General features: G+C 38.4%; 2 protein-coding genes across 2 annotated transcripts in view; one reads left to right on the top strand and one right to left on the bottom strand.

Moving 5' to 3' along the window:
- Window positions 1-866, bottom strand: part of Ipmk (inositol polyphosphate multikinase) — a 59,714-nt gene extending 58,848 nt beyond the window's left edge. Inside the window, exon 1 of the mRNA XM_004858308.3 lies at window positions 439-866. Coding sequence (XP_004858365.2) covers window positions 439-628 — 190 coding nt within the window. The 5' untranslated portion in view covers window positions 629-866. The remainder of the gene's footprint in view (window positions 1-438) is intronic.
- Window positions 867-1,059: 193 nt separating this feature from the next.
- Window positions 1,060-19,457, top strand: Cisd1 (CDGSH iron sulfur domain 1). Its single transcript, XM_004858307.4, has 3 exons — window positions 1,060-2,001; window positions 9,379-9,584; window positions 18,768-19,457. The coding sequence occupies exons 1-3, from the start codon at window positions 1,971-1,973 to the stop codon at window positions 18,855-18,857; spliced, it is 327 nt and encodes a 108-aa protein (XP_004858364.1). The 5' UTR covers window positions 1,060-1,970; the 3' UTR covers window positions 18,858-19,457.
- The last annotated feature ends 137 nt before the right edge of the window (window positions 19,458-19,594 follow it).

The following is a 19,594-nucleotide window of genomic DNA, read 5'->3' as shown; positions in this document are numbered from 1 at the left end:
ATGCAGCTGCACCCCACAAAGAAACCCTAATTTAGCATCATCTGCATTTCATTCCTTTCTTTTGCAATAGCTACCCGCCTATAATAAACAGATCTGGTGCTCGACGGAGAATTTACTTCCCGGTCCAGTGAAAACGAAGTTCCTAATTTTTACGAAGAACGCCGGCTCTAATCAACACCCACCCTCCCTGGGGAGACGAGGCACGCCTCTCTCCACCACCAGTGGAAAAGCCAGATCCCCCCACACCCTAGAAGTCTCCCCACTTTCAGACCCCTTCTGAGCACGGGTGGCGAGGCCCCCGGGGAGCGCGGAAGAGGCCGGGGTATGGCGTGCAGACCCGGGTTGCCCGGCAAGGACCGCAGGCGCAGGGCTCCCTCGGCCGGCCAGGGAGCTCGCGGAGGCGGAAAGGGGGCCGAGCCCCGCGCCAGCCTCACTCACCCACTTTGTCCTTTCCGTACATGTGCCCGGCCACCTGATGCGAGAGGGGCACGCAGCCGTTAAGAAAACGCAGCCCGCCGCCCGCCGACTGCGGGGTGCCTTCGGGGGCGGCATCGCTCGCCAGTGGGGTCCGCATTTCTGGGGTGCCGGGCGCCTCGAGCCGGAGCGGGGATGGCGGCTCCGTGGCCATAACGGAGAGCAAAGGGGTAGCAGAGGTGGCGACAGCAGGAAAAAATAGGGCAGAGGGAGGGGAAGCCGGGGGTCTCTCAGGCTCGGCGGCGAGGAGGCCCGGGGGTTCCCGCGGCCGGTGCCCGCTGGGGCTCGGGAAGGGGGCCCATGACGCCGCGGAGGCGCGGGCGCTCCCTGCCCAACTCTCGGCGGAGCACGGCTCCCAGCTCCCGCTCGGCGCAGCCCAGAAGACCAAGCCCAGCCGGCAGCAGCGCCCCGCGCTCCCAGGGGCCCGGACGGCGACGGCAGCCCCACCTCCCGCGCCCCCGCCCCCTCCCCCGCCCCTCCCCCTCCCGCCGTCCTCCAGTCCTCGCGGCCGCCGCGCGTCAGCACCGCCCGCCCCGCCGCGAGCTTCCGACTGCGCGACCCGCGCCGCCCGCACTGAGCATGCCCAGAAGCAGCCCGACGGGACCCCCGCGGCGGGGAGCCCGCGGCGCGGCCCAGCCCGGGGGACCACTGGCCTCCAGGAGGCGGCGAGGGTCCTCGTCGCCGCCACCCCGGGGCTGGCCTGACCGACCTGCCATGGGTCATTCCACGCGCGCCTCCGAGCTTCCCGAGGGCGCTCTCGCAGACGCCTAGGGCTCCCGGGTGTGAGGCGCACGCAGGTACTGGGAAAGCTTGGAGTGGGCGAAGGAGCAGAGGGGAGCTCGGAGGCCGCCCCTTCTCTGCCGTCAGCACCCTCCCCGGCACAGAAACAGCAGGCTCCAAAGCACGCTTCAAGTTAGCCCCATCCTCAAGCGCCGACTCCAAACGGATGGGTGCACACCGAGGTCTGCGGAGGTTTGGGGATGAGACTCTGGTTGACTCCTGTGTGCTTTGCCAGTAACATGTGAAAACTGAATCTGGCCTTGGGTAGAATTAGACAAGAATGAGCAAGAAGATTTTAGGCGCTGTCTTAGATATCTGGTTAAGCAAAGTGCCCTACTGACATCCGCCTTTTACGAGCCGAAAGCCACACACCTGGAAGAAATGGAAAACCCGGTCTACATGCCTAGTTCCCAGAGACCCGCCCCTCGGAATTGCGCAGGCTCAGTCGCTGCCTCTAAGTCTTCCTGCTCCCCCGTCTCCTGCGGCTGTCAAAATCCGGACTCTTAGCTTCCTTCAGGCCGGCGACACAGCTTCGCGCATGCTCAGCGTTCACGGGGGTGGATTGCAGCCACGTGCTTCCAGCCCGTCGCGGCGCTTGCGCAGTAGCAACCCGGAGTCGGTGCCCCTAGGACGCTTTTCGTACCTTGACTCCCGCCGTCTGCGCAAGGCCGTTTGTGCTCGGTGACCTGTGCACACGCCTTGCGAGCGTCGGCGCCATGGGTCTGACTTCCAATTCCAGCTTGCGAGGTGAGGGGGAGCCTGGAAGCTCTCGAGGCTTGCGGCCTGCGCACCGGTTACAACGTCCGCAGATCCCTCTAGGCTGTTAACTGCTGTCCTACGCTGCGCCTCGGGTCCTGTAACCTTGAGGTGCCCAAGGGCGCGCTTGCCAGCCCCAGGCTGGACGGGAAAGGGGGCGAGGTCAGGGAGTGGATGAAGGGTGTCACCGGCTAGTGGCGTGAGACCGTGCAGTCCAGCTCTGGTCCGCGGTTTCCCCGACTAGCCAGACCCAAAGACCTAATAATGATCCTGCTGCTGTTTCTCGTTCTCCCCCAAAACGCTTCGGCGTCCTTAAGTCTCAGGACCTGGGGAAAAAATGAAAGATGAAACTAAAAAAAAAAAAAAAATTCTCCCTCATGTTGAAATCAGCGTGGAACCAGAAAGTCAGTTTTCTGCATTCCTGAACAGTGCGTGACTAATCACATCTTAAGGGTTTTGGATTTTTTTTTCTTTTTAAGGTGAAAAAACCCAATCCGAGGTCTTCAGTTTTCCTAGTTTTTATTATTATTATTATTATTATTATTATTATTATCTTACTGATATCTGGCATTTGATGGCAGTAATCTTAAGACAGTTAAAAATCAAGTTTCTTGATCCTTAAGCTTTCTCAATCTTCCCTTGTGTTAGTACCTACCATTTGAAAAGAAGCAGTATTTAGCAGAAGGTTCAATTAAAAGAATCTAGAAAATGTGTTTAGTGTGAAGTTTCAGTTTATCGCAATTCTTAGTAATGTTGTAATTCATAATACAATACCGTCTACAAGCTATGTGATATTTGTGCTCTCTCTGCCTAGGTATAAAACGCCACTCCCCCAGGTTTGGTTACCTGTAACTGTAGTTGAGTAGAGGTAAAGAGATTGTCCACAAGTTCATTAAAGTTAGCCCCAGCTGATTCAGTAAGTAGTGTTGAACATCTGTAGCGCCAGGTTCGATGAGAAGTTACTGTTAATTTGAGCCTTAATTTTGTAAGAGAAATTCCATAATCTGGAGAGGTCTGCTTCTGTTAACAAAATTTAGTTGACCGAGAACAATGACCTTTCCAAGTTAGCAATGATAAAAAGATGATTATTTGCAAAAATTATTTAAACTGATAATCATCTTGAGAATTCTTTAAATAGAGCCACATGATGCATTTAAAATAGGAAGTGAGGGCTAAGGATTTAGCTCAGTTGCACTGCACCTGCCTTACAAAGGTCCTGAGTTCAATCCCCAGTAATGGGGGGGGGGGTTAAAATAGGAAGTGATGTTTGTGTTATTTAAACTTTTGGGGGAAATAAGATTATGGAGTAAAATAAAATGGTCATGTCAGTTGTGCCACTGATATTTTAAATTTTACAGGAAGACTGTTCACACATGTATTAATTGTGCCAAAAGACTTCAGAATATGTTTTTGATTAAAATACGGTATTATTTTGTAAATGGTCGCTGAACTCAGGTAGCACACTGTCAAAATATGAAGGAGGTGAACCCTAGACCTTCTTATTGCTGTTTGCAGGGTAATCTTTCCTGCACTTGAGACAAGGTTTTTTGGTTTGGTTTTTTAAATTCCACAATAGGGCAGTTCAAAGGTGACTTTCCTGTTAGTTTATGATTTTCCATGGGGTAGGATATCCATGAAGCATGTTATTAACTAAGTGCTCAACTTTGTTATGTGGAGTAAACTATTTTTTATTTCACTGAAAAGCATAAAGGTTGTTGTGAGGACCACGGGGAGAGGCCCAAAGGTTTCATAAGTCTACGTGAGCACTGTCCTTCTCTAATAGAGCAATAGGCAAGGTAGGAATAGAAAATGTCTGTACAATCTACCTTTTAATGTTTGGGCCTTATAAAAATTTGTTTGTTAATGGAATTTAGTTGGAAGAATAAAACATTTTTCGAAAGAACCAAAAGTTTGATTCTGTTCTTAATTTTTAAAACCTCTTAATCCTAGTGGTTGAAAATCAATTTAGACCTTTTAATTAGGGGAAGATTATCATGTCTCTGCTCAGTTAAATGAATTCATAGTTATAAAGGGCATAGAATGGTTTGTGACAATGTTAAGTACTATCTGTGTTCAATAAAAAGTAAAAAATCACGTGCATGCGGAATTCTTTGTGGAAGGAAAATATAATGGATGAGTTATAAATAAAAATAAACAGATCAGGACTGGACATCAGGAAAGGCAATGAGAATGAATGATTAGTATTGAAATCCTGTCAAAGATCCGTGTCCCTGTAGTAGCTCTGGACACTGATTTAGTTAAAGAGACCATTAGTTCATTGTAATTTCCAGCACTAAATGGCCTTCAATACCCACTTTCCCAGTCTCGTGATTCTTCCTCAGGCCCAGTAGGTGACCTTTCTGAATTCATTGTGCTCCTTAGTGCCTATGCACCCCCTGAGTCTATTCTCATCCTTAACCCCTTCTTTGCTGTTTGCAAGAAAGAGATGAACTCTGAGGCTTTTTCACTCCATATCCTCCAGATAGCATTTTCTTCTGCTTCCTTTAACTCTTGCCTCACTGATACTTGTTACTTTTAAGTCTCTAGACCCTGGTACAGGTTCTCTTCACCCTAAAAGTCACTAATATGTTACCCTCATCTTTAAAATAAATTAGTTTCCTTTCTTAAAATTGGTGCTAGGAATTAAACTCAAGATCTTTGCACTGAGCTACATCCTCGGCCATTTTATTTTTAAGTTTTGTTTTGTTTTTTGAAAGATGGGATCTTGCTAAATTGGTAAATTGCTCAGGCTAAGATTGAATTTAGGATCCTTTTGCCTCAGCTTCCCAGAGTGCTGCGGATTACAGGCATGTGCTGCCATGCTGGACTTTTTTCTTTTTTCTTCTCATCTTTACTGGTTTTTTGTGGTGGTGGTGGTGGTGGTAGTGGTTGTTTATTTTTTTCTCTGTTTTTGAGAGGTAGGGAAGATGGGTCCTCTTATGTTACGCATGTTACACAGGTTGAACTGCTCTCAAACTCCTGGGTTCAAGTAGCCTTGCCACATCAGCCTCCTGATTACAGGAATGTGCCCAAACTACATATTTGAAAAAGATTTCTTAACCTGCCTTTTCCTCGAATCACTTTTTCCATAGTTGGTTTTACCCACAAGTTACAAAACGGATTTATCTGTCCACTTTATATTTTGTTATCTATCCAAAACTCTGACCATTACAATACATGTAACCCAAACTTCATGTCACAAATTTGTATTCTGACTTTTATATCCTTGTGTATTTTATTGAAACTAAGGGATAATTTTTGAGTTCATTTAACCTCAACATACTGATTCAGTAAATTCATTGATCATCAAAAGTCACCATTTAAGGAACTATTTTCTGAGAAGGAATGTATAGATCATACTGAGGAAAAAGCAATAGCTCCCTTGTAGGGTGGGATTTGGAGCTATAGGTGAAAGAAAATTGGCCATCAGGAGGTAATTGTTAGAATTAGGTGAGGGTGAATAAGGGTTTCTTTTCATATTGCCAGTGTGCATGTGTGTGTGTGTGTGTGAAATGGTCCATATTAAAGGCTTGTTTTTGTTTTGTTTTATGTGTTTATTTTTAAGAAGAGGGCAAAAACATTTGGTTTAAGAGCAGTGCAGTGGTAGGGTAGACAGATGGAATTCCAAGTGCAAATTTGTCATCCATTATTTCGTTTTATTCAACTAACAGTTAATGCCATCTGTAAACCAACCCTTGAAAATATCAGACACTGTACTAGTTGTACAAAATCCCTAGGAGGCTCCCCAACCCCCCCTTTCAGAGAAACATTCTGATTCTGTGGCAGTTGATAATGAGTAAGACATGGCAGTTTGGGGCAGTAAAGGGGCTAAAGGAAAAGGTTAAGATTTCTAGTTAAAGCAAAATAATCTTCAGAGTAAAGAAAGTTTGAGGAGTGGGATATATAAGAGGGTATGGAGTTTGGGACCACATCTGTTTTCTCTATCTCTGAACAATTTCAAGAGAGAAAACTACAGATTATATAATAGTAGGCCAAGGGATGAATAAAAGAGGGAGTTAACTTTTCTTTATATTTCTGATCTTTAATGGTATTTGTATAAGTAGCACTGTTAAACAGGCTTAGATGGGGTGGAGTTTGATGTAATTAAAGGAAAAACTGTCTTGAGAAAGGTCTATAGAAAAGAAAAATGAAGCAGAAATAATGCGATTTTGAAGGGTCCCAGTTCTGATCCCATACCTGAAAGATTCCAACTTAAAAAAATTAATCTTAGTGAAATCTCTTTTTAGTAAAATTCTCTAAGAATCACTATTCCTAATAGGCATATAGCTACCAATGATTAGATGTTGTTTGGGTTGTGTATTTTCCTTACTTTCTCAGGTTTTCAGTTCTTTCTCTGTCCCAGTTGTTGATTTTTGATTGTCATCATTTTTGTCTATCTAAGTTTCTTTTTCCTCCTTTTCCCTAGAGTTGCCAGTGGCATCTGTAGCTTTTTGCCAGAAAAGACTGATTCAGGCCACTGTAATGAAATGATAAAATAGCAACATTTTTCTTACTTCTGGGAACTGTTACATTTGTCCCTAATGAGATTAGAGAATTAGAATTTGGAAAGAGAAAAAAATGGAAATTCTTTTCTTAGGACCCTATCTAGCTCTGTGATTCTAAAATACTCATTGGGAGCAACAAAGTTAATTTTTAGCACAAATAATGGTATTATGACCTTTTCTTAGGGTCTCAAGGTATCTGTTTTGAGTCCCTGGGGGGCAGCTACTCTAAGGGTCTACTCCATTTCCATTTCTTTAAATCATTCCTGTAGTGTTGCCTCTTTTCTGTGTCAGTTCTGTCATTTTTTCCACCATTAAAAAAATCCAGAGAAAGTAAAATTTTGTTGGTTTTTTTTTTTTTAAGTCACCATAAGCACTCAGTTGGTAATATGAGAAAAAAAATAAAAGAATGTTTTAACAACTAGGAAAGTTTCTTTTGACTATTATGAGTTTCACATAGAAATTCTGAAAGGTTCTTATTATGAAACAAAGTACGGTGTAACTATGATCAGCATAGAGAATTGTATTAGTCTTTTGAGATACTGGTTCATTTAAGTTTTTACTAAAGACATTCGGCGAACATTACTGAGTATGTACTATGCAAAGCAATGTTTTAGTTCATTTTGTAATGGGTGCATTATTTAAAGTGGCTGTTAGCTAAGAAGTAAATTGCTGTAGCTGCTTACATAGAGAATATTTTCTCAAAGTCCCATGGCAAATAATCCATCAAAAAAGAATATCACAAATCAAGCTGAAAATCACAGCAAAGTTGCAGCCCTCCTTGCCACAACTAAGCTGCACTAAAATTCAAGAAAAATCTACACAAAATGCGTATTTAAAAAACATCCAGCCACGCGTGATAGCACAAGCCAGGCATGGTGATGCATCCCCATATTCCCAGCACTCAGTAGGCTGAGGCAGGAGGATTGCCATACATTCAAGGGCAGCCTGCACTATGCAGAGAGACCTTATCTCAAACCAAAAATACATAAATAAATAATAAAAACATCCTTGAAGGGCATGGTGGTATGCCCCTGTAATCCCAGCACCCTGGAGGCTGAGGCAGGAGGATCACAAGTTTGAGGACAACCTAAACTACAAAGCGAGGTGAAAGCCAGGCTGTACTGCACAGAGAAACCCTGTCTCTGGGGAAAAAAAAAAAAAAAACCTTATATGAGGCTAAAGGTTTGAAGCTCCTGTCAAGTGACTTATTTTCTCAGTTATGTAGTACCTGGGAAGGTCAAGTGTTAATGCTTTTTTTAGGTTACAGCAAAAAGAAATGAAAATGTATGAGAAGGGAAGCACTCTAAATTACTTTTTAAAGAAAGATACTGTAGTTGAAAATAAAACCCACAGAGCATGCTAATTAGAAACAGTTGATAAAAATTAAATTATTAAGTAAACTAGAAGACCGAGATAAAAGGAATTAAGTTTGAGAATAATGATTTTTTCTCTATTAGAATTTTTTCGATTGAGCTCCAGTTTTATGTAAGTCATTATTTGGTATGGTGATCAATCACAGTAGAAAAATAAGAACTTTGACTCAATGGTGCCAATAAGCCATATGGGTAAATATTCATTATGAATTTTTATTTGGCCTTGGAATGTGTTTTTTGTACTTATCTCTCTCTGGGGCTTTATTTGATAGCCTGGGAACTTATTTCAAATGCTGTGAAGATCTGACTTAGGAAGTGCTGGGCAGAAGTCCAGTATGTTTGTCCTGACCCCTGTTCAACTTCTGCCTGCAGCCCACTCCATGCTGGGGATAGACAGCTGTCCTCTGAGGCTGAGGCAACTTTCTTTTCTCCATCATTGCCTGGACCTGGTGTAGTTGTTAAACACTTGAGTTTCTAAAGATTCCTTGAGAAGCTACACCAAAAGAATAAACAAATGGCCTGTTGGTCAAACAAACTTACCACTGTTATTGTTATTATTATGAGAAAGTAGAATAATACCATTAAATTTAAAGTGGAGTTTGTAGGGAATTAAGTAGTCATCCACTTGTGGATAATGGAAGTTTAGAATTTATTAAGAGAATAGTGACAATATATGTATTAATGTTTTATATGAAATTAATATATTCTGATTTTCATTTTAACTAGCACTTTAAAATTTTAAAAACCACTTTTGAATGATTTTGAAATCTAGACTCCTGCAATGTTTACCATTTGAATGTTTAGCATTTAGTGATTTTATCCCCAGCAATGCAACAAAAAAAATGGGAAAAAGAGTTATTTTGTTTTATGTATCCCTTTTTTTCCTTCAGGTACTGTTTTTAGTTGCACTTTATGCGTTGTTAAAATTGAGTTTTGGTAACTTAAAATATTTTAAAATCACTAACAGACCTTACTATTTAAATGAACTTTGATGTCATTTTGTTAACATAATCACCTGATTTTTTTTGTATCATTTGTAACACAAATTTTTATTTTTTAGTGATTTTGCTTTTTCTGTTAACCAATAAATAATTGCAGTCTCATTGAACACTTTTTAAAGATTATTAAGCCTTGTTTTTCCTTCTCTTAGAGAACAGCAAATAACCTTTGTTTCTCTCCTCTAGCTGTCATTTCCTCCTTTAGCTGTCATCACTCAATAAAAATTATACAACTACCATAAGGGACAGGGAAAGTCTTAACAAAGGCCTGTTATTACTCCAGTGTGTTCTGGTCATTTTGTTAACATTAAAAATCTTTGACTGTTAGACTGCTTAATATTCAAAAACTGGATTTCCTGAACATTTGTGTTAGATTGTTAGTATGTATTTTGAGGGGTTTTTTTCCCTTTTTTTTTTCTTTTGCTTTTTTAAAAATTCTTTTTTCTGTATTTTGGTTTTGATAATTACTGTTCTTTTCCTTCCCTACCATAGTTGAATGGATTGCAGCAGTTACCATCGCAGCTGGGACAGCTGCAATTGGATACCTAGCTTACAAAAGATTCTGTGTTAAAGATCATCTCAGTAAGTCTATGGTGAACCTTCACATCCAGAAAGACAACCCCAAAGTAGTACATGCCTTTGACATGGAGGATTTGGGAGAAAAAGCTGTGTACTGCCGTTGTTGGAGGTCCAAAAAGGTGAGGAAAAGAAATCTTTCAGCAATGCCATTTTTAATATTTCTTTCTACACCATTTTATCAAATTTGTATTTTCAGATGTTGTTGAGATATCCCTTTTTATTATCATCCTATTCCCTTAAGAATACATTTACTAAAACCACTATTTAGTAAAATTACATCATGCCGTCCATTGAGTTTAGGTAAATTTAACCATGCTCCTGTCGAAAGGAGACAGAAGAATGTCTAATTTATTCTTAGGATTTCCTCCTCGAGTGAATTTTAGCTTCTGCTATCCTAGGAAATGGGAGTGACTGTACCCAAAGATAAACAAACGATGTCAAGTCTTTTGTGTTTTTTTTTCAAACTCGGTATCAGGACAGTTTTTAGAAATTTCAAAAGAAACTGTGAAAATCACCCTTAGATTTCTTATTGGCAAACATCCTAAGCCACCTTTCATCTACAGCTCCTATACATAAATAGTTCTTATTTTCTTATGAGTATTATATTTTACGAAGTTTATTATGGATGTATCACCTATGATCCTTTAGACATTAGGAGGCTGATGATCTAAAATGGCAGAATCCTCCCCCAAGGATCAACTTGAAAGAACTTACACACTGAGTTCAGAATGACTGGTGTACTGAGAAATGCTTTGTAAAGACTGTGTGTACAGCCGTTAATAACATTCAGATAAAATGGATTTCACCAAGAAATGATACTAAAATGTGTAAAAAAAAAAAAACAAGTGCTGTATCTGGGCTAGGGTTTAGCTCAGTGGTGGAATGCTTGCCTAGCATGCCTGAGGTCAAGGGTTCAATCCCCAGCTCTGAAAAAAAAAAAGTCGATTTCTGAAAATATCCCCTTCCCACAGTAGAGACCTGTTTTCATGAATCACGTATCACATATATAGAAGAAGCTATATATTAGGTGTTAATGTCTACTCTAGTGATATAGAACTTAGATTATGTCCCAGAACTGCTTGATGAGTATATGGAATATGAACCAAAATTGTAGGCAACAAATTGTACCTTAAGAAGAGCATTGTTTATTTGGAATGTGAGATTGTTATTATATGTACTCATGGAATCACTAGAAAATAATCACTTAATAACATCCCATAGACTAAACTTTGTTTTGTTTTTTTTAAGTTACCCTACAGCTGGGCATGGTGGCACATGCCTACAATCCTAGCACTTGGGAGGCTGAGGCAGGAGGATAACCTCTAGTTCAAGGCCACCCTGGGCTACATAGTGAGTTCAAGGCCAGCCTAAACTACATACCAAGACCCCTGTCTCAAAAAAAAGAAAAAGAAAAAAGGGTTCCTATAGTAAGCTCTATTCTCTTGTTGCTCACTAAAACAAAGTAATGTATGTAAAAAGTGTAGAATTTGTGCTGGAGTATCAAATAGTTCATTTACTACTTTATACAGTGGTACCTCGGTTCACAAACACTTTTGTTTGTAAACAGTTTGGTTCACAAACAGAAGTGTTTGGCAAAATTTTTGTTTACAAACTGCATCAGGTGACAAACACAACCATGGCCATATTTCCCACACAAACACAAACATGCCCACCTTTTCCAAAAATGTACAACAAATTAAGTTTGTGAGCCGAGGTACCACTGTGTATATATACTATACATGATAAAAGTTAAATAGTAATAATAGATGTCTTAGTTATATACTAAGCATAGTACAAGTGTTTTAGATAAAAGGAAGAGCTTATACCAAGGACTGGAATTTTCTGGGAAGGCTTAGTAATAATATTTGAGAGTTAAATTGCCCCTTGAAAACATTGGTGGCATCTGAATAAGCTATATTAAGGACCTTTCTCAGAAACAAGAAAACTGATATGAGGCAAAGTACGATAGGTGAAGACTGTAGTCTGCTCCTTGCATCAGCCCCTCTTTCTCCAAGAATACATCTAAATTGAGGAGAGTCTTGAGTGCCAGTGTAAGAATTTATACTTCCAGACATGGGGGAGAGAGGGTCCTTGGAGGAATATCAGGCAAAAAGTTCTGATTGTATACCAGGGTGCCAGCTCTGAAAAATGAAAAACAAATACATGAAAAATTTTAAGAAAGAATCAGCCAAATGGAAAACTAAGAAAAATTGAAGGGTCCAGGCATATGGATAAGAAAAGGATTGTGCCCTTAACAGAACTAAGGAATTCAGGATGAAAAGCCAATTTTCCAGGACAGTGATAAGTTAGTAGCAAAGAATGAATTTGAGGTGACAGTTGAATGGAGATGTGTAGCAGATGAGCCAAAATGTGGGAGTAAAGCGGAAGCCTTGGTTGCAGATAGAAATCAGCAAAAGTGATGAGTCAAGTGTAGGAATCCAACTGATCTCTAATACAATAAAAATCAAGGGCTAAGTATGAAATCTTGGAGAGTTTTCTACATTTGGGAAAGAATTGCAAGGATCAAGGCAGTGGAGTGGGCCAAAGGCGTTAGACTGAAGCTAAAAATATGGGCTCAAGGTGGGAAAGGAAAAATTTTCAAAGATTTGCTACTGAACCACCTGTGCAAAGAAAACCAGGTAGACTGTTGGACTAAGCAAGTAAGCAGTTGACTTTTTGGTGTCATTTCAACAGAAAATTTAGTATTAAAGCTGCATCAAAGTAGGTTATAATGTGAATTACTAATAAAGAAATGCAAAACTTCAGTAAATATAGTAAATGGAAAGGAAATGATAAGGTAACTGCTTCAGTGAACTGTAAAGCACGGCTTTGAGAGCAAGTAAAGCATGTTTCCTTCGATTGAGTTTTCCCAGAGGATGAAATGTCCAATAAAGTAAATATGGGCTTTGTTAAACTAAGATCTCAAGTATTTAAGGAAAAAAATCACGAATGGACAGAAGTTAGTTGTTTAGATATTTATTAGATGCTATAATTCAATGAAACATTCCAGGATTGTTCTTTAATTTTACAGTTTAGAATGTCCAGATGGTTAGACTAGGGACTGCCATTTCTACAAGTAGACTTAAGAAATGTCAAGCCAATTATTTTATTTTCATTTTTCTCTTTTTTGGTGTTGGAAGATCTTTTACATCATTTAGTGATCATCTTTTCATCTAGGATTTGGCAGTTCCGAGTTTTCACTGAATCTTGGGCACTTCCTCTACCTTAATGGATCAGTTATGGGTTGACTTGGACTGTTACTCAAGTGAATGACTGTTCTTATTCTTCAGACACCTTTGGAAACTCCCCACATTCCTGAGGTTCTTAAGGTTATCACAAAGATGCCAACTCACACACTTACTTGCCAATTCATAAAGGACATATAATTAATATTTTTGGCGAAATGATCTATTTGGGTTATGTTCAGTTACTTTCAGGTCGTTCAGACCAATTGTACATGTTTATAACAAAATCTAAATATTTTTTCACCAAGCAAAAAAAATGTGGTATAAACTTTGTTCACTTCCAAATCTCTTTTTTTGTTTGTTTGTTTTTAATGGTACTGAGAATTGAACCCAGGGCCTTGCAAATGATACATTAGCACTTTACCAATGGCTACATCCCTGGACCTGTTTTGAATTTTTGAGACAAGAGCCTCACTAAGTTGCCCAAACTAGCCTCAAATTTGAGGATCCTCCTGTTTCAGCCTCTAAGTAGCTGGGATTATGGGCATGAGCCATCAAGCCCAGCTTCTAATTCATGCTTAAGGTGTAGTCACTCATACCTACCTCATGAATCAGAGCTCTTAGTAATATATAATTGGCCCTTGTTAACATACGCCATGCCTCCTCTCCCAGGTTTCCAGGTTTAATATATCCTCTTGGGCCGGGGATTCAGCTCAGTGGTTCCACCGCCTGCTTCGCAAGCACAAGGACCCGAGTTCGATCCCCAGTACCAAAAAAAAAAAAAAATATATATATATATATATATATATATCCTCTGTTGTTTCAGAAACATTTCACAAAAGGGCTATTATTTAAATTAATGAAAAAACCCAACAGAGAAAATGATTAAAGGGACTTCAGAAAAAGGGGCTCTTTGAGACAGTGGTGTCTAGAAAGAAGATGGAAGGAGATGAAAATAAGCATATTCAGGTTTAAATTCTAAGAGATAATCTTACTTTCAAAACAGGAAAATAAAGAACTTGAATGTAAGAAGGAAGAGTATGCCACATAGCCTTGCTAGATTGCCATCTCCCCACCTACCTCAGGATATGTACAATTATTTTCTTTCATTTGCATTTGAATATTTGGTGATGCTGGTAGTGGTAGGCTTGGTTCTGTTTTGGTGGAGAGGAGAGAGAATCTCCATCCTATTAATGGTTTAGAAGTGAGTTTTACACTGACTGTTTCTTCATAGGAATTATATTTCAACTGCCGGTTAGATTCCTTGGATATTTCAAGTAAGGATAGTCTTGTAAAATCATTCTTTCTGGCTTTTTAAATTCATTATCTTACATTTTATTAAGTATGTAAGATTGGTATAAAATTTCACATTGTTTCATATGGTAGTCTCAAAGATTTCATTACTTTAGTTTTCTTTCTCAACGAAAAGCAATGATATTTCTCAGTTTAGTTTATGGTAATGAGCCAGAATGACCCCAGGCAACTTCCTTGGAACAGAACATCAAAACTCATTAAATGTACAAAGCTTACCCAAAACAAAATGAAAAATTGGTACAAGTTTAGAGAAGAAAAATCATGTTGTGGTTTTTTTTTTTTCGAACTGTTTGGTAGAAGAGATAGCTCAAAGAGGAGTATTTATTTTGAATCACCTTGAAAACAAACAACTAGAGATGTAGGGTTCATTCAGCGTACAAATTCTGTTTGTTTGTTTTTTATGAAGACACTGAAATGTTACTGGCTTTCCAGGTAGAGAGCAGGGATTCTGGTATTTTCCTATTAAACCTTTATTCCAACCTCTTCTCACCTTTTTGTCTCCAGTTTTAAAGATTTCTAATTTTTAAGTTGGGTTACTATAAAAGGATATTTTCTGGATTTACAAGAACCTCAGACAATTTGATCCAAAAACTTACTCAAGGACTTGTTAATAAATACTGGCATCTTGCAACAAATTTGATAGAATTTGATAAGAAAAAGGAAATTAATAATCTTTTGTTTAAAATACTCATTTTGGCTCTTGATTGAAAGGGGATTTTAGTTTTTTTATTAACTTAAAATGAGAAATCAGTAATGAATAAGTACGATCACATGAAGTTTAGGACAAGATTCTGATTTAAGGCATATATGCTGGGGTTAAGTCAGTGGTGGTGAACCTATGGCATGTGTTACTTGTTTTTAAGACAAAAGAGGGCAGATTGCTGTACTAGTCAGTCATTACGAAAATCTCCCAGCCATTGCAAAGGGAGACCAAAGTGCTCCCCCAGTGCCTAGAGGGTTGGTTCGCATTTGAGACTCCTGCCTGTTCCCTGGGTCAGAAGAGAGCAATTCTTATTTTGAACCACGATGATAAATCCAGTAGCTGCTATCCCAAGGTTCTGACAGATAGAGCTTGGATTACTTAACATTTGAGAGCTTTTTACCACATTGTATTTTACTATCTGAATGTTTAATAATGTTGGATTTTAGATATCTTATTGCTGTCCTTCAAAAACATTGTGCATTTGGCTGGGGATTTAGCTCAGTGGCACCTCGCCTGCCTTGCAAGCACAAGGTCCTGAGTTTGATACCCAGTACTGGAAAAAAAAAATTGTGCATTGAGAAATAAGAAAGCAATAAAATGATGAAAAAAGACAAAATATGTTGATGTAAGTGTTGTTTTTTCTAGACTAAAACCTCAGTATTCAGGTTTAATTGCAGTGTTGGCATTTTGTGAAAAATAAGTGGATTTTGTGTTGCAGTTTGAACACTCAGTCTCTAAAAGGTTCACTATCGTTGGGTTACGTGATATAAAAAGTACCATTAGAAGGTATCTGTGTCATAAGGCCCCAGGTTGTATCCCCAACTGCACGCACACAAAAAAAGGTAACCTGTGTCAATAAACCAAATTATTTCTAATACTTAGTTTATATTTAAAATGTTTAAGTTTTATGTACTGTAATGTATCAAAAGTAATAGCCATGATCTACTACCCAGTAGTTTTCAAAGAAATACTTTTCTTTGCTTTAAAGAATGAAGAAACAGGCTGACTTCAGTCTTTAGGCAGAAATAGGTAACTAAAGTTTAATTTTAGACATTTTACCTTCTTAATTTTATTTTGTTTTGTTTTTGTTTTTGATACTGGGGATTGAACTGGGGTCCTTGGGCTTGCATGGCCGGCAGCGGAACCGCTGAGCTAAATCCCTGGCCCACCTTCTTAATTTTTAAAAGACTATTGGGCCGGGGATTTAGCTTAGCAGCACCACACCTACCAAGGTCCTGAGTTCCATCCCCAGTACCAAATATATATATAGAAAGAGAGATAAATAGTCTTTTAAATATATATCTCTATAGATTTATCTCCTGTCTTGATTCTGTGTTTCTTCAGGAAAATAATATCTGAAAATACATTAGGTTTTCTAGAAATTAAAGAAATAAAAATTAAGCGTGCCATTTCAGTAGATTATTTCATTTATCAGGCTGGCCACAGTGGAAAACACCTTTAGTCATGGATACTTGTAAGGCTAAGGCAAGAGGATCTCTAGTTCAAGGCCACCCTGGGCAACTTAGCTAGACCCTATATCAGAAATTAAAAAGGCAGAGGGTATAGCTCAGGGGTAGAGTCCCCCTGAGTTTGATCTGCATTACCACAAAGAAATGTTTCATTTTTCAGAAATGCATTTTATAACCTGTATGGGTAAAGCTCTTGGGTGCAATGTTTTGTATATGTGTGTTATGTATAAAAATGAAGTCGTTTACTGTGTAAACTTTTATTCTCACTATGAAATCATCTGTTTAGCAAACATATTTCACTTTGAAATGCTGTACTTTGCTGTATGATACATTTCAGTTTGATCTTTATGACCTCTTTGCTCATCTGTATTTTATCTAAAAAAAGAAATAGTGTAAGCTTTTTGTACATTATATTTACACTTCCATCTGCCTCTGGGTAAGATTTATATCTAGAAATACGTGCTGATACTTTGAGATATTCTATAATTTTTAATTACTTTAGTGCCTTTTATAATTATATAGATAGAACAATTAAGATAGGATTTTAATGTGAGCTAAATATTATTTTAACCTTAGGATAGAGGGTTCTGAATATCATAGCTTAAGATGATGTATAGATTGTCAAAATTGAGGTATCTAAAATTATAGTCCTTCACTTTAAAGAGGTGATTATTAACCTCAAAGTGCAGTATTCCATTACTTTATTCCTCTAAATAGGTTCTTTCAGTGCTACAGTGTACCTTGTACCAAACTGAAACTATATATGTAGATGCATTGAAAACATCAAGAATAGCACAAAGTTGCTAGCTCTCATTGCTTAAGGTTATATAGAAATAAAATATATAAATACAGAAGGAAAGAAATGAAACATTTACTAATAATTAGTAAAATACTAAGGCATTGATCCCTAGTACCAAAAAAAAAAATACTAAGGCATTATCTGAAACGTTATTGAATTCTTGTATTTATAGTTTAGCAATAAGGAGGATATATTTGTAAAAACCAAGGATATCTAGAGAGCATGAATGTTCAGGTATGAAAGAAAATATACTTAATTATAACCATAAAAATATAAAATAACAACAGAAATAATCCTAGCAGAATATGCCTGGGACTTGAAGATGAAAACTACAATAGAAATAAGATGGGGAAAAAAATTCTCAAACTTATCTGGAAGAATAAATAAGTAAAATTCAGTAAAGTCAGCAGAAAATAATGGAGAAAAACTAACCCATTTTAAACACAACTATCCCACTGTGGTAGGCTGATTAATGTGATCACAAAGAACCTATAAATAAGCACTTACATGTGAAGAATTTATTTTGATAGAATTATGCATAAAGGCACAACAATTTGAAAATCAGCAGTCTCTAATAGTGATGCAATAGAATCTTAGAACAACATTTTCTTTTTTTTTTTTTTTTGGTACCGGGGTTTGAACTCAGGTCCTTGCACTTGTGCAGCAGGGGACAAAACCACTGAGCTAAATCCCCGGCCCTAGAACAACGTTTTCAAAGTATGCTCTACAGAATACTATGGTAGTAGATATCAAAGTTAAAAGTATCCACGGCAGCTTGAAAATCTCTAGGTTAAACCAGTATATTTTACAAGATAACTTCTTTAAAATAAAAATGTATGGTATGTTTTTTAAACAGAATGAAACTAAACCAGAATATCCTACAGGATTTCACCTTCTTTGAAACACACTGGGAAACATTGTTAGAAATTTAGTTTCATTCCTTTCTTCCCTCCCACTGGACTCCAAAATAACACTTACACATAAAATATGAAATTATGAAAAAGAATGAAAATCAGAAATTTATATTAATCATGTTTCTAAAAAAGTCTGAACCATGTTAAAAAGGGAAATATTAGTATACTTATAAAAAATAAAGAAATTAAGCATATTAAAAATAAGAAAATGAAAAGATTGCTGCAAAGATGATCAACATAGGGATCATACACAAATAATTTTAAACAAATGAACTTAAAAATCTTACAAATAAGGTAGTGGTTTTAGCTCAGTGATGCCTTGCCTGTCTCGCAAATGCAAGGTCCTGAGTTCAATCCCCAGTACCAGAAAAAAACAAATAGGGTTGTGGATAAAGCTCAGGGACATGAAGTTCTGGGTTCAATTCCCAGCACCCAAAAGAAACTTACAAATACATAGGCAATGGACATAGTTCACTAGAAAAACACAATTAGTCAACAGACCCATATGGAAAAGGTTTTCAACATCCATAATCGAATATAATAAAAGTGAAGTGCTGGGCCGGGGATTTAGTGCAGTGGTTCTGCCCCTCAAAAGCACAAGGTCCCAAGTTTGATCCCCAGTACCAAAAAAAAAAAGTGAAGTGCTATGTTATCCTCAAATGGATTTCTTTTTTTTTTTTTTTTTTTTTTTTGTAGTACTAGGGATCGAACTTGGGTCCTTCTGCTTGTGAGGCAGGTGGCGGAACCACTGAGCTAAATCCCTGGCCCCTCTTCCTTTTTTTTTAAGAAAGCCTATATAAGGTAGCCAAGAAAAATCTTTTAAGTTGTAATACATGTAAATTAAACATCACTCCTCCCACTGCCAAGCATAACATTCCTTTGAGTATTAAATGTTTCACATTCTCTCTGTCTTCCTAGTTCCCCCTCTGTGATGGATCTCACACAAAACACAATGAAGAGACTGGAGACAATGTGGGACCTCTGATCATCAAGAAAAAAGAAACTTAAATGGACAGTTCTGATGATACAAATCAACTCGTCGTGATGTTACCTGATTATTTAATTAGAATGGCTACCACTTCTGTCTAATTCACCTCCCCTGGATTCTAGATGTGGTATATTGCAAACTTCAGCTTTTGTGCTCATGGCATTTGCCTTACTTGTTGAAACATTGTGGTGCACATTTGTTTAAGCAGGAAAAAAAAAGAAAAAGGAAGAACTAACTTTATGGCTTGTGGATTATTTTAGTCTTATAAGAATCTGTTTATTTACATTTAAAATAATGGTATTAGAATATAGTTGTATCTTGAAGTTAACATATTAAATTCTTAAAATCATGTATATGCATATCATACTTGTAAGTTTCAAAGAAAAATTACTCCCTTTTCATATCACTTAATCTAGAAGATAAATAGGGTATGATTAAGCTACATTAATTTCTTAATACGATCTAGGAAAAACCTGTTGTGACATGATTTTCTTCTTGCCAAAAGTAATGACCCTAAAAAAATGTGATTTCTGTATTTTCAGAGTTTTCAGTCAAAATGAACTGTGAATGTGTTCTAAATTATAAATCATCCAGGTCAGTAATAAAGGGGCAACAACTTCCTTTGTGTTCATCTTCATGGATATTTACTATTGGTCCATTAAGGAACCAATAGTAGAAATTTAGATCACAGTGATAATAGATTTAAAATGATCATGAAGAGTGTCTTTAAATGTAATGTTCCAGAATACTGGCGCAA

Source organism: Heterocephalus glaber, unplaced genomic scaffold (assembly GCF_053883595.1).
Source record: "Heterocephalus glaber isolate CG9 unplaced genomic scaffold, H.glaber_assembly_v1.0 deba00001497, whole genome shotgun sequence".
Classification (NCBI taxonomy): domain Eukaryota; kingdom Metazoa; phylum Chordata; class Mammalia; order Rodentia; family Bathyergidae; genus Heterocephalus; species Heterocephalus glaber.
Note: the sequence above shows the minus strand (reverse complement) of the source record. Positions and strands in the feature narration are given on the sequence as shown.

Coding starts and splice junctions, on each gene's coding strand:
- Cisd1 (XM_004858307.4), top strand. CDS start 1,971: ATGGGTCTGACTTCCAATTCCAGCTTGCGAG. Junction 2,002..9,378: donor TTCCAATTCCAGCTTGCGAG/GTGAGGGGGAGC, acceptor TCCCTACCATAG/TTGAATGGATTGCAGCAGTT. Junction 9,585..18,767: donor GTTGTTGGAGGTCCAAAAAG/GTGAGGAAAAGA, acceptor CTGTCTTCCTAG/TTCCCCCTCTGTGATGGATC.